The 12,706-nt window shown below is 40.2% G+C and overlaps 1 protein-coding gene across 2 annotated transcripts; it reads right to left on the minus strand.

Annotated features, from left to right (window-relative positions):
* Positions 1 to 622: 622 nt before the first annotated feature.
* Positions 623 to 12,191, minus strand: LOC109636686 (dipeptidyl peptidase 9-like). 2 transcript variants are annotated; one of them, XM_020098574.2, is made up of 21 exons: positions 11,986 to 12,191; positions 10,538 to 10,628; positions 9,856 to 10,100; positions 8,667 to 8,779; positions 8,143 to 8,316; positions 7,025 to 7,193; positions 6,821 to 6,931; positions 6,482 to 6,610; positions 5,961 to 6,022; positions 5,739 to 5,839; positions 5,448 to 5,625; positions 5,204 to 5,363; positions 5,003 to 5,082; positions 4,703 to 4,873; positions 4,229 to 4,364; positions 3,994 to 4,139; positions 3,444 to 3,590; positions 3,120 to 3,272; positions 2,708 to 2,850; positions 2,269 to 2,380; positions 623 to 1,813 (listed from the first exon to the last, which is right to left on the minus strand). In XM_020098574.2, exons 2-21 carry the CDS (start codon positions 10,591 to 10,593, stop codon positions 1,721 to 1,723), a joined length of 2,679 nt encoding a protein of 892 aa, XP_019954133.2. In that variant the 5' UTR covers positions 10,594 to 10,628; positions 11,986 to 12,191; the 3' UTR covers positions 623 to 1,720. The 2 variants fall into 2 exon arrangements, with proteins under 2 accessions (XP_019954133.2, XP_069377891.1); XM_069521790.1 differs by lacking the exon at positions 11,986 to 12,191 and adding an exon at positions 10,774 to 10,930.
* Positions 12,192 to 12,706: the final 515 nt, after the last annotated feature.

Consider the following 12,706-nt stretch of genomic DNA (forward strand, 5'->3'; position numbering starts at 1 on the left):
CACAATAGTGAAGTCTTGTCCGTACATGTGCTCAAACAATCCTAAATCAGTCTCAGCTGTCAGTCACAAAGTTTCCATGTCCAATCCACTGACAGGAGGCGGGATTTAGGACCTGTGCTGAAAGAAAATAAATATTCACTGGGGTTTAAATTTAAAATAAAAAAAATAATAATACAATTTTTCTGTCAACATGATTACTCAAACTAGTAAAGTGAAGTGTGGAGGGGTGGGGCATGACTCAAGGAAAAACACAATACATTTTGGGGTGGATCCAGATAAACACCTCCTTTAACAAGGCGAGATCGGGCGTTAGCTTTAGAACTATGACTCAAAGTGCCTCTTTAATGATGCATCTGTGTTTTTACTCTTCTTTCTCCCGAGGATCTAGAAGAACCAGGAAAACCCTCAACTATGTATCATCTTCTGGGTTATTTAAGTCGACATGACTTCAGTTTTTCCAGATTGTTTTACTTCCCCAAACTACAAACTATTTAACATAACACTTGTTTCAGGATCTAGTTATTATTCATGGAGTTTGAAGGTTTAATTTCTCTATAAATCTCTATAATTCTACTTTAAATCTGTGCTTTTAAAAACAATAAATCTCATTTGGTGACAAGACTTAGACAAAGTTCACTTCTGTTTATTTCTTCATGTTCTGAGAATACAGATGATCGTCAGACACACACATATAAAAGGCATTTTTATTTTCATAGGTCCTCACACACATTCCCTGATACAAACTATATGAGCAGGCTCTCTTCAGCTCTTACAAGGCCCCTCACACTGAGGAGCTGAGTCAAACATCATCTCATTGTTCAGTCCGTTGGCACAGAGGCAAATATGTAACGTGCAAGAATTTGTCAGCAGCAGAAGAAAAAGTTGCTCCGGCAAAAGCAAAGCGAGCGGCTGAGTGAAACAGTGAGAGGTCACAATGCGGTTACACCAGTAACGGGTGCATTATAATGCATTAACTATTTTTTGGGGAAATTCCACAAATTTGATGTGTAACTTGTTCCTGTGTGGTTCTGCCACAGTGCAACACAGTGTGGAAAGATTCTTCCTCCATAAAAAGTGTCAAAGCAAAGAGGAAAGGGGATTAGAGCTTGTTTCTTATAGAGTTTTACGTTTTCTAACTTCACTCCAGTGTCTATTCATGAAAACAATATGAAAATTGGTCAAAACAAAAGATGCAAAAGAGAAAAGGTCTGAAACTGCTCAAATCTGCTTCCAGAAACTGGTTGCAGCAGGTCCACTTTTTTTGCGATGCTGAAAAGTGTGTTTTTCCAAAGTTTATAACATCAGTATCGTCACTCTCACATTTCAATTCAGTGGGTTTTTTCTTGCTTCATCGTCCGCCATCACTAGAATCTCAGAAAGCTACGGTCCTGTTTGTTTCTGTCCAACAGCACCCCCTACTCATTTTGAAGATATTTTCCCTCCACTGCAAAAAAGGAGCTTCATGGCTACAAAATGCTTTTGATTGGTATTGAAACCAACATCTGAATAAAAGTCATATATGTATTTATCGATGCTAAAAAGATCCAGCACCTTTGAGACTGATGAGCGACTCTTGAGGTGTGACGAGGTTTGGCAGAGCCTGCATTCAGCAAATATATATATATAGATGCAGTTTTAAATAAATGGAGGAGATGAAGGGAGGAGGGTTAGGAAGCAGGGAAGGAAAAGGCAAGAAAAGGTCCATGTGTAGAGGAGATTATCAGAGGTTCTGCTGGAGGAAGTGCAGCATCGTGATCTCGTAATGTTCTCCAGACTCTGGACATCGGATACTGTGTCGCTCATTGGGATAAACCTAAAGAAACAAGAAAATTCAAACTCATTGTGGGATTCGCTGGATAGTTCATCACACCACCACCTTTCTTTTTCATTTAAAACTGTATTTTATCCTCAAAAACATGATGAAGGGTAGCGACTGGTGACAGTTTGTAGACAGCAACAATCCCCAGGTCTGTAAATACTACTACTACTTTCCTTGAATAAAAGGAAAACATCAAAAATAATTTCAAAGTCGTTGTGTTGAAATATTAAGATTTTAAGCTTTGCACCGTCCTCCCAGTGGAGGAGACGTCACTAAACTGACCTAAATAAACAAGACCATGATTTATATCTTCTTTGTAATGTGTTTCTTAAATGATCAAAGCCAAAAACTCTTAAAAAAGTTTAACCCTGGCTTTAGTTAATGGAATTTTCCTTTCTACTTCTACATCAGTGTAACACTAAGACCAGTATATGAGTGAATCCTCCTACCTGCAGGTTGTATGGTTTCCCGGCTCGGATGAGTTGAGACACCAGGAAGTTGGTGTGAAAAAAGTGCACGTTCTCATCGAGAAACCCGTGAAGGATCAGCAACCTGTTGGGTCTGAGTTTAACAAGAGCAAACAGGGTTTCATTTCTCTGCTGTTGTTCACATATAAATACAAAGAAGTGAATGTTACAGCAAACATGAAAGAATTAGAACCAAATAATCCACTTCTGCACTTATATAATAATAATAATAAATAATAACAAAGTACATAAGAGCTTGAATGTGAAATATTGTAACCAGAAAACTAACTTAGTTACAGTGAAATACTGCTTTGATTTATCTTTTTAATTCTGTCTCAGTTAATAAGTGGACATCCTGTAGAAACTGAATAAACTTAAAGCATTAAGATGAAAATCTGAATTTTAAGTTAAAAGTTCTCACTCATTTGGGAGTTTATCGACATGCAGAGCGACAGAACAAGCCTCGTATCCCTGCTGGTTTTTTTCAGGCGTATCCAAATATCTCTCTGTGTAGCCGGTGTCGTAGGCCATCCACAAAGTCACTGGAGCTCCTGCAATAGCAACCTACAAAAAAAAAACGAGCCCCAAACATTCAGCTATCAGGTCGCACTCTCCACAGCTTTTAAAAAGCAACGAACAACAACGTTGAATCTGTGACAGCGGCTGTAAACAGCGGCTGTAAACAGCGGCTGTAAACAGCGGCTGTAAACGGTGGCCATCACGTCTTCCTTCAACTGCATATACAGTATTTCAATTGAAAGATCTGTGAATATATTTTAAATCAATATTTTAACTGTAAATTCAAAAGAGAGTAAAAGTTCATAAGTTTTGACCTTGAAGATGTCGGGTTTATGGATGAGGCCCATGAGTGAGAGGAAGCCTCCGTACGACCAGCCGTGGATGGCAACACGACTCAGGTCCACAAACTTGTACTTGTCAGCTACGTAGTGCAAACCCTCCACCTGGTCCTCAATCTCCACCTGACCCTGGGTGGAGGACAGAAAGAGCTCGTTCACTTTTCATACGTTCAATATGCAGAGAGGCTTTTTCTAAAAAACAATGTTTACAAAGTGGATTAAAACAAAGATATGAGGCTGTAAGGATAGAAAGGTCTTATCATATTCAGTTTCCAATGATCGTGCAGTTGTGATAAATACCATTTTGTCCTTCACAGCTCCTTCAAACTTGAGTCCTCGCTGACAGGATCCTCGTCCATCAATCACTAGCACAGCGTAGCCCAGAGACGCCAGAGTGTTCAGCCGCAGATATTTCACTCCTTTGTACGAGTTATTCACTAACTGCACCTGGAAGAGAAACAATATACAGGGAAGTTATGACTGATGATTTGATGACTAATCTGATCTCTATTCTACTGAACAGAAAATGCACTAAGTTATTTTCACTGCATGTACAACAGTGACTGATTTAGGACTTACAGATTTGTATCAGTTTTAACCACATTTTTTTATGCCTTCACTTGGAAACACTGCTCAAAAACAGCAGCTGAACAAGAGGTGATTTAAGAATAAGATTGTTGTACAGTTGTAAAGGTCCAACACAAGTGGTCCGCCTCTTAAAACCTGTTCCACATGATCGGATGACCTGGAATAAAATCACAAATGTTCACAAGAAGGTAAATCCCTCGTTGTTCTGCATCCTGTAAGTCTACACAACATGAATCTAACATTAACGTGGAAGAGATCAAACCTGCGGACCGCCATAAACAAAGACGACAGTGGGATGCTTCCTGCCGGGGACCAGGTTGTGTGGTTTGTACAACATGCCGTACAGCTTGAAGCCCGACTTCCCTGTGAAGCTGAAGATCTCTGGAGTAGTGTTGTCCAATGGGAAACCTGGAAACAAACAGACGACAAAACATTTTGTTTTACTGATAGCTGAGCTTCGAGAGAAAATATTTCATCTGTCATGAACAGTCTAGTACCAGAGGGCTCCATCATGCTCGCCCAGAACTGCGGCTCTTTGTGTAGCGGGTCGCTGTCCGAGCCAATCAGCTTGAAGATGTGCACACAAGGCGACGAGGTCAAACTGCTGTAATGGCTGATAAACATGTCAAAGGTCTGTGAGCAAGAGAAGAAAAAAGACAAGTTTAACAGCTCAACAACAATTTCACTTGAAAGTTGTGGAAGTAAACAAATATGTCACAGCGCTGGCTACACGGTTTGTTTTAGTGAAGGTTAGATCCATGTGGAGCTTTAACTGCTGCTGCCAATACCAATATCTTTCTACTGAAGGTATCGATGGACATTTTATGACAATACTGAGTCTTTATAAACAGCACAAATCTCCACCGTCTCCTCAGCAGCTAATTGTGTGAATATATTGAAGAAAAAGTTCAATCCTCCTCAGAGTCTAAATTCTAAAGTGTTCACTCGTAAGTATGAGTGTGTTTCAATACCTGGCTCACAGAGCAGCTGTGGGAGAACCCAGGTTTGGTGAGTCTGACGATTTCACCTGGCGAGTCGTAGCTCACCACGTAGAGATGATGCTCCAGAGGAGAATCTTTGGTTCCCTGGAAATAAACCAGCTTTGCCGCCTCATCCACCCAAATCTGAGGACTGGAGGAACGCTGCCACAAACACCACAGAACAAAAACACTGTTAGAAAGACTTGTTTAAACAAAAGAGTCAACGAGCCACATGTAAATATATTTTTTTGTATTCTTTCCTGTGAGGTTTGCCACAGTACAATATTTTACCTTTGCTCCGTGATTGGCCAGCACCTCCCACTTCCCACTGGTTATCGTCACCTCCTCTTTAACTGGACACTTGAAATCATCTGATGACGGAGAAGCAAACATGTCATACAATAGGCGACGCTGAAAGAGCAGTTGATTTTGGTCGATTCTACATTCACACCCAGGATATTAACATTAAATAAAAAATGTAACTCTTTATACCTTCAGAGTGTGTGTAGCCTTTAGCCCAGTGATAGCTGCCCCGCTGTAACACTGACGTGATCTTATACAAGTGGCAGAAGCCTGTTTTAGACTCGTTTACAGTGATGAAGGTGATTTCATCATCACTGGTTTGGACGAAAGGATGGAAGATGTCATGGACCTGTAAGATAAAAAAACATTCATGTTTTTAATATGAGGGGAAAACTAAACAGATGTAGAGATGTTAAGTGTTGCTGAGCCTCACGTTGATCCAGATGTCGCTGGTCTCTTCGTAGATGATGAAGGGCTGGACTGAGTCTCCCAGGGCCTCCAGGCTCTTTAGTCTGCTGGCCTCATCCTGATGTGCAGGGATGAAGAGCGCTGGAGGTAAAAAGACCAACTGGAGACGCTGCTGTCGTCGGTCCATCATGACTGCCCACGCACTGACACACACACAGAGGGACAGTTGTGATGACTGGGAATGTGTGTGCACAGACAAACCAGGCAAGAGCTTTAATAACAAACGGCTTTTCTCCGTCTTAAAGAAGAAACTTACTATCGACCATCTTTTGTCCATCCAACTCTGGAGATGTATTCAGTCCCTGGAAAGAGGCAGGTGAAGGAAACAGGCAGCTCTTTTTCCTGTGTGCCGACAATCTGAGGGAGACAAAACATCAAGCTGAATACAGCACAGAGCATTAAAGTGATTTGTTCACAGGGGGGACGGGGGGTTAAATTATAATTAACATATCAGGATGAGTTAAGGACAAGCACTCACTTTGCCGAGATGATCTGTTCTAATTTCTGCCATTTTCAGAGTAATATCTGGATTCTTGCTGCCTGGAAAGAAATAAAACCATCACAAAACAAAATATGACCAAGAATTGTGAAACTGCGGCATGGTGAAAGCTGCAAAAGTCAAAACTTTAAAACGTTTTTAAAATAAATTTCTCAATAAATCAATTGTTTTGCGAAAATAGTGAAAAAACCTATGACAGCCCAAGTTTTAGTCTAATTTTGTCCAATCACTGACACAGAATCCAGACATATCCAGTTGAACATCATGTATGACAACAAAAAGCATAATATTCAACATTTGAAGAGGCTGGATCCAACAAATGTTTGGAATATTTGCTTAAGAAAAAGTCTAAAAAGATAATTAGATTATCAAGATAATTGATTGTTGCAGGAATATGATTTACATGTATAAAAGATTTTCTGCTCTTTGTCAAATGAAACAAAAATACTTAAAACACAGAAAAAAACCAAAATAACTTAAAGTTTTCAGTGCCCGTGTACCTGCACGTGGATATCTGTAGACATCCGTCTTACGCTCCTCCAGAGCTGGAGACGGAACATGGATGATCTCAACCTCAGACTCGTCCACCTCCTCGTATAAAATCTGTAAAGTCTTACCACCGTCTGATTCTGAGCCACAGAGACGACCAGTAAAGGAGGTAGGTATTATTTCATAAGGTAAACTAAAAACTTCCTCTGTAATCAAGCATTGTGTATTCTTTATAAAATGTAATCTTATATTAATAAGTTATTGTTCTAATAATAAACCATCTTCATGTGGGAATCAATATTAACACGATGGATATAATGATTATCTTGCAAACTGTCTTACTCACTCACCTTCTCGAGCGGCTGGTGACCACCAGTATCCAGTGAAGCGATCAAACTCTTCCTGTGTGACAAACGTGGCCACACCGGCAGACCGGGGGTCTTCTTTTATATTTTCACTTCCTGAAAATCAAAACACACATAAGACAAAAACACTGTAAAAAAGATTCTGAGTACCTGTGGTGAGACGGAGCCTGAACAAGCTTCATTCCTGACCTTTGTGGCAGAAGGTGAGCCTCCTCTCTTCGCCCGTCTTGATGCTGGTCACCCAGATGTCGTTGTTATTGATGAAGCCGATGAAGTTGGGGTCTCCGGGGCAGATCTTGGGGTCCATGCGTGTCCCCGAACACTGGCTCTTAATCTCTACAGGATTCACTGGAGAAGTCTGCAACAAACACGATAAAAGAAACTTAAGATCCATTTATACATTTTCTAACATAACGTTGCTGATGCATTTCCATCTTTTGTGTGTTTTTCATTTAAACTGATTGAATGCGTGCTTCCTCAAAAAATCTCCCATCTTACAGTGAAAAATTATTTTTGATCGTTCTGAAGTTGATGATGATGAGTTTTAAATAGGACAGCAAATAAACACATAATTGACCATTACAATTTACAACTCAAAGAAATTCAAAGAAAATTTACAAGCAACAACTTTGATGATCAGTTTATCATTTAAGTAATTTTAAAGCTATAATTACAAAAGCAGTTTTAGGCTGCTGGTCAAACAGGACGTCACATTTAGCTCTGGAAAATTATAATGACACATTTCACTTTTCTGACGAATTTTCAGAATATTTTCAGAAAAAAAGGTTAAATAATTGTTGGATTAACAAACAGTGAAAGAAATTATTATTAAGGACATTTTACAGATAAAAATTAACTTAACAGCGCTCTCTGGTGGACAGTTTGTTGTAAAAAAACATTTTAAAACTTTAAAGTTACCTTCCTGCTCTGCAACTACTTGTGAAATATCAGTCAACATATAAGGAAACACTTATCTATCAGCATTAATGGATAATAAGCAGGTTTAAATAGAGCTGGACTGTTTCTGTGAAGATTCTCAGTCATTCAGGTCATGGTATCGACAGTTGTACATGTTTACAAACTTGACTCACAAGCATTTTCTGTTGTCTCTTTGAACATGTGCAACTCCTGAAGTTAAATTAAACTATTCTTATTTTTACTGAGGAGTTCAAAATGACTTTAAAAAGCACAAATCTCCTCTTTGCAGGAATTATTGACGCATTGGTGTAATCAGCAACTGCATCATCAACCCTGCAGGTCTGTATCAGCCTCTCTGTGCTGTGTTACTTAACTGTCCTTAAACTCACAATGAGGCTGTTGTTTCCACCATCATGGCAGTAGTACAGACTGCTGTTGGCCTGGAACAGGAAGAGGCCGCTAGGTCGGTGGTAGTCATAGGAGGTGATGCCAGACACGCCCAAACGCTTCCTCTCACGCAGTAGCTCCTCCTCTCGAGAGAAGCCCCCATGGTGCGGGCTGGCCTGAGGTCAGGGACGACAGGAGGAGAAACAGCGTCACAACGAGGGACAAACAAGGTTGAGGTCAAAGACAGTTTTTTCAGGGCATGAAAAACAAACGCACTTTTTACAGTAAGTTCATTGAAGAGAGAAACGCCAGGTAATTATATAAACAACCACAAATCCCCTATATTCAATGATAGGAACTTGTTTTTATCAAATCAATTCAAAACAGTATAACTGTTGTGGTCTCAGTTATTTTATCTTTAGAGGGAGATTTACAACTGTAGCTTTAAATGGTCACAATTATTCTCTAAACAATTAAACATCTGGTGGGAAAGGATCTGAGAGGAGGAGGAGGACGAAGACTCCACCTGAAAGTGATCCAGCATCTGTTTCCATGACAAAACCAGCCGGGCATCTTTGCGGCTCTTCTTCGGAATGTCAGAGTAAAGTAATGCGTTTTCCCTGCTGGCGTAAGGCATTCCTGTCAGAACAAAAAGAGAGTGAGTCCAAGCAAAGCTGATCTGTCGTGTTGGTAGAATCTTACACAGGACTTTTAGGACATGAACAACCTCTGAAGCCAGCAGCTGTTGATATGTGAAAACTTAGGAGAGTTACAACAGAGTTTACGATGCGTCACTCAATTAAAACACAAACTATTCTTACCAAGAGATTAGTTGTCATATTTAAGATTAAATAAATCATGAATGGTAACAGCAACTCAGTGCTTCAGCATGAATTGACCCCCGTGAAATCACCCAGTGATTCATCCTCATTTCAGTCACAAGGTCAATTACATCCTGAACATCAATTACATCCTGAACATCAATTACATCCTGAACATCATGCTATATCTAAAAAGGAAAAACTAGAGATTGAGATGATTCACTTCATATGAAAATGTTTACTGAAGTTTTAAATGAAGTCACTAGAAGCTGACTTCTATTAGAACCAGTGGAGTCACTTCTGCATTGGCTTCACAGGAGAACACAGTTGTTTTTTCTCAACTGTTATGCAGCATTTCTTACAGCTAACGGCTAATGAAGAGGGCAACAACTGCAGCTAAGTATAGAAAATAAACCTCGACCAGACAATAATTGTTGTGGTAACTTCATGACTGCTTGTATGCTCAACATGTGAGTTACCACGAGTACATGTTTCACAGGCCGTGTGTTGGACGTATCACACACCAGATCTAACTGCTTGAGACGTGGCAGCGAAGAAACTGAAACCATTTTACGAAATGTCTGTTGCAACAGAAATATGCAAAATGGTGCTGCTGGTTGACTTTCATTTTTCTTTCTCCAGCACACAGACAGTGAACAGATTCACTGCAGATCGTTGGATATTAAATGAGCTTGAAAATAGTTCCAGGCTGGTAACTGTGACTCACCAGCTGGATCCACGGATATTCACAGAGGCATGCGACTTCTCAAAGAGGCTGAAAAGAAGGGATGTGACTCTGTAGCTCTGCAAGTCACAGTACGCTTACGGCACCATTTCCCTTAACATTAATTGTAGAATATTAATCCATGACAGAGTTCATTTCCCCCTGCTCACCGAGGTAGTAGATGCGGTGGGAGTGCTGGCTGGCCTCGTCCTTCTGGATGAACTGGAAGTCATGTGGCGCCTTGCTGATGACCATGCCGGTGTTCTTGCGGCTGTTGTGGATGATCTTCCTCAGGCCGTCCCACGTGTGCTTCTCCACCTGGAACTGGGTGGGATTCACATCCTCCATCTCCACCACCTCCGTGCTGTCCGAGAGTTCGTCCACCCCCGTCATACCTGCCACTGCTTCTCTGATGCTGTGGGCCGATACAGACTGATCAGTGAATCAGACAGGACAGGTGGATTTCTGGAAGGGGACGCTCAGTGAAGTCATTCAGAGTTTCTCATCAAAAATCCACTCTATCCTCGAGGTGTAATAAATCATTAACTACATTCATTGCTCATATGACAATTGCAAAACTAATTTCATTAATTTGAACCCAAGGTTAATTCATAAACATCTTTTCTCACTGGCAGTTTTATTGATGTTAATCTATTAGAAATACATTTTCTCATCACTTCAGTTGAAATTGAGAACATTGTCAGGACTTGACCCACCAGACAGAAATTATATTTTAGGCAGCAGTCGAAATGAAAAACATATATTTTAGTTAAAACTTTTCATTTAACATAATAATTGGAAAGGAAACTAGATGAACATGGTTCAAGCAATTGAGTAGAAACATTTGCAAACCTTATTACGCCGTCTTCTGTTCTGTCTTCGATTTTCAGCCTCTTTTCTCTGTGCATTAACCGTTCGACGACCCTGAACCAGACCCGACCCCCTGTAGAGAACCAGGTTAACACACACAGAGAGATTTGCTTCAAGATAACACAGAGTCTGACTGACAAACAACTCAAATAACAGGAATTCATTTTAAACACTTGCTCTACACTAAGCTCATGTGCTATCAACAATGAAACCATTACTGAGGCGAAGGCCCCATTCAGGGCAGACGTCTCTCTGCTGCTTCATCGGGGAGCTGCTCCTCTTCAGCCGGCGTTTCCAGCTGTGTTCTGGATACGGACTCTCACTGCGTGTGTGAGTGTTTCAGCTGCATGACTCTGACACTGTATCATGACCATGACAAATGCTGCACTTTCACTCTACATTTTAACCAGACTGTAAACCGAGGCAACACAGGAGGCTGTTTTGTTTCCTGGAGCAACAAAACGAACTGCAAATTCTACAGAAGTTTGTTCCCAGAAAATACTCGAGCATGACAAGTGTTATTTAAAAAAGAAACTATAAAATATACGTCCTTGAATTGGTCACAGGGTAAAGTTGAAACTGTTGATTCTCACACTGTCTGAACCATCAGCTGTGAAACTATACTTATCTATCTTCTGCTTCTGTTTCTGCAGTGACTGCAACTCAAGCAGACACAGCTGGTTTCGGTATTAAGTCCACAGTGGTGTTTGTTCCTGTTGATACGCGACTTCAATAATATTCTATCAACTAAAAAAGGAAATATTAATAGTGAGCTCATTAAATATGATTGAAGCACAGTAGTGGTAGAGAAGCAGGAGAATGTACTCACATGGTAAAAGTCCTATTAAATATAAGATTATTATTGCACATGCATGTATAAGAAGTGTCCTGTTGTTGTAGTTGGCTGCACCATTTTAACTAATGTGTGAAGAATCATTATAATCAAATCATTTTCATTCTGCAAATCAAAAAGTGAGAGAATTACCCAGAGCTGCAAGTTTCCCACTCACTTCAAACTAATGCACATGTCTTCGTTATAAGCACTAATTCATATCTTCACAATTTGATATTGTAGTATTTTGTATAAGCCTTTAATTTGCTTTGCTTTAAAAAGATCAAGTCATTGAATCCACAGCTTCAGTGAAGATGTGTGACGATCATCTGTTAGTCTGTACATGTTCTTAACATGTGGTGTGATTGTTTCTGTTTGGACGGATCAGCTGATGAAGTGTTGACAGGCTGACCTGAGAACATGTGTCTGAGTCGCGCTCTTTAAACCCGACAAGATGTGAGCTACCTCAGAGCCTGGATGCTAGCAGGTTAGCCGCCCGTTAACCCCCGACTCGTTAGCAAACTTAACCATGACAGCGATGATTAAACCCGGTGGTAACAAGTGAAAACAGAGCGACGGCCATTCGTGTTGAACTCACACTTTCTGCCCACGGACCTCCGGAGTCTCCCTCTGTGAGGAGAGACACGTGTGTGTTTAATCAGCGTCAGAAAACACCGCAACTCCTGTCAAACAGAGCGGGGAGCTAGCTTCAAGCTAATGCGCTAACGGCAGCGAAACGCTCCTTGAATCAACGATGACCTTTAACCCGGAAGTTATCCTTCAGCTTTAGTGTTTGTTTGTTTTTACTTCTTTTATCTTCCGTTTTCACCTTTCACCGAAATAACACCCCCCCCCCCATCCCAGCTGTGTTGTGAAACACGTGGTCCTCGTTGAGAGGAGATGCTGAAATATTATTTTCATTTTTTTATAAGTTCTTATAAATACCTGAAAAGTGATGGGAGTTCTGTTTCATCTCAGTAAAGGTAGTAAAATAAACAACCAACATTGTTTTTGAGAACCTAGTGTGACGACTGTCTCCAAAACCCCAAATATTCACAGTGGAAATGCTATAACCATCCATGATCAGTTAATCCGATTTGTGTTCTAGATTGATAGTCTATCATATAAAATGTCAGAAAATACTTTAAAGTTTAAAACCAAAATATACTTTTTAAAAAGATGTAACACAGATAACAGGAAATATATCATATATAATTCTTTCTTTAAAAACAATTGATTGTCAAAATGTTTGCAGACAATCAACTCGTGAATCTATTGATTGTTGCAGCTCTAAATTAGTTGCAGATCTACTCTGCAGG

This window comes from Paralichthys olivaceus, chromosome 3 (genome assembly GCF_024713975.1).
Source record: "Paralichthys olivaceus isolate ysfri-2021 chromosome 3, ASM2471397v2, whole genome shotgun sequence".
NCBI classification, from domain to species: domain Eukaryota; kingdom Metazoa; phylum Chordata; class Actinopteri; order Pleuronectiformes; family Paralichthyidae; genus Paralichthys; species Paralichthys olivaceus.

Bases quoted from the DNA above. Each gene is read 5' to 3' on its own strand.
- LOC109636686 (XM_069521790.1), bottom strand. From the start codon at position 10,819: ATGAAGCAGCAGAGAGACGTCTGCCCTGAATGGGGCCTTCGCCTCA. The intron at 4,140-4,228 runs GTACTAGACTGT...GTTTGTTTCCAG, and splicing joins GAGCATGATGGAGCCCTCTG to GTTTCCCATTGGACAACACT. The intron at 2,851-3,119 runs GTCAAAACTTAT...TTTTTTTTGTAG, and splicing joins ATAAACCCGACATCTTCAAG to GTTGCTATTGCAGGAGCTCC.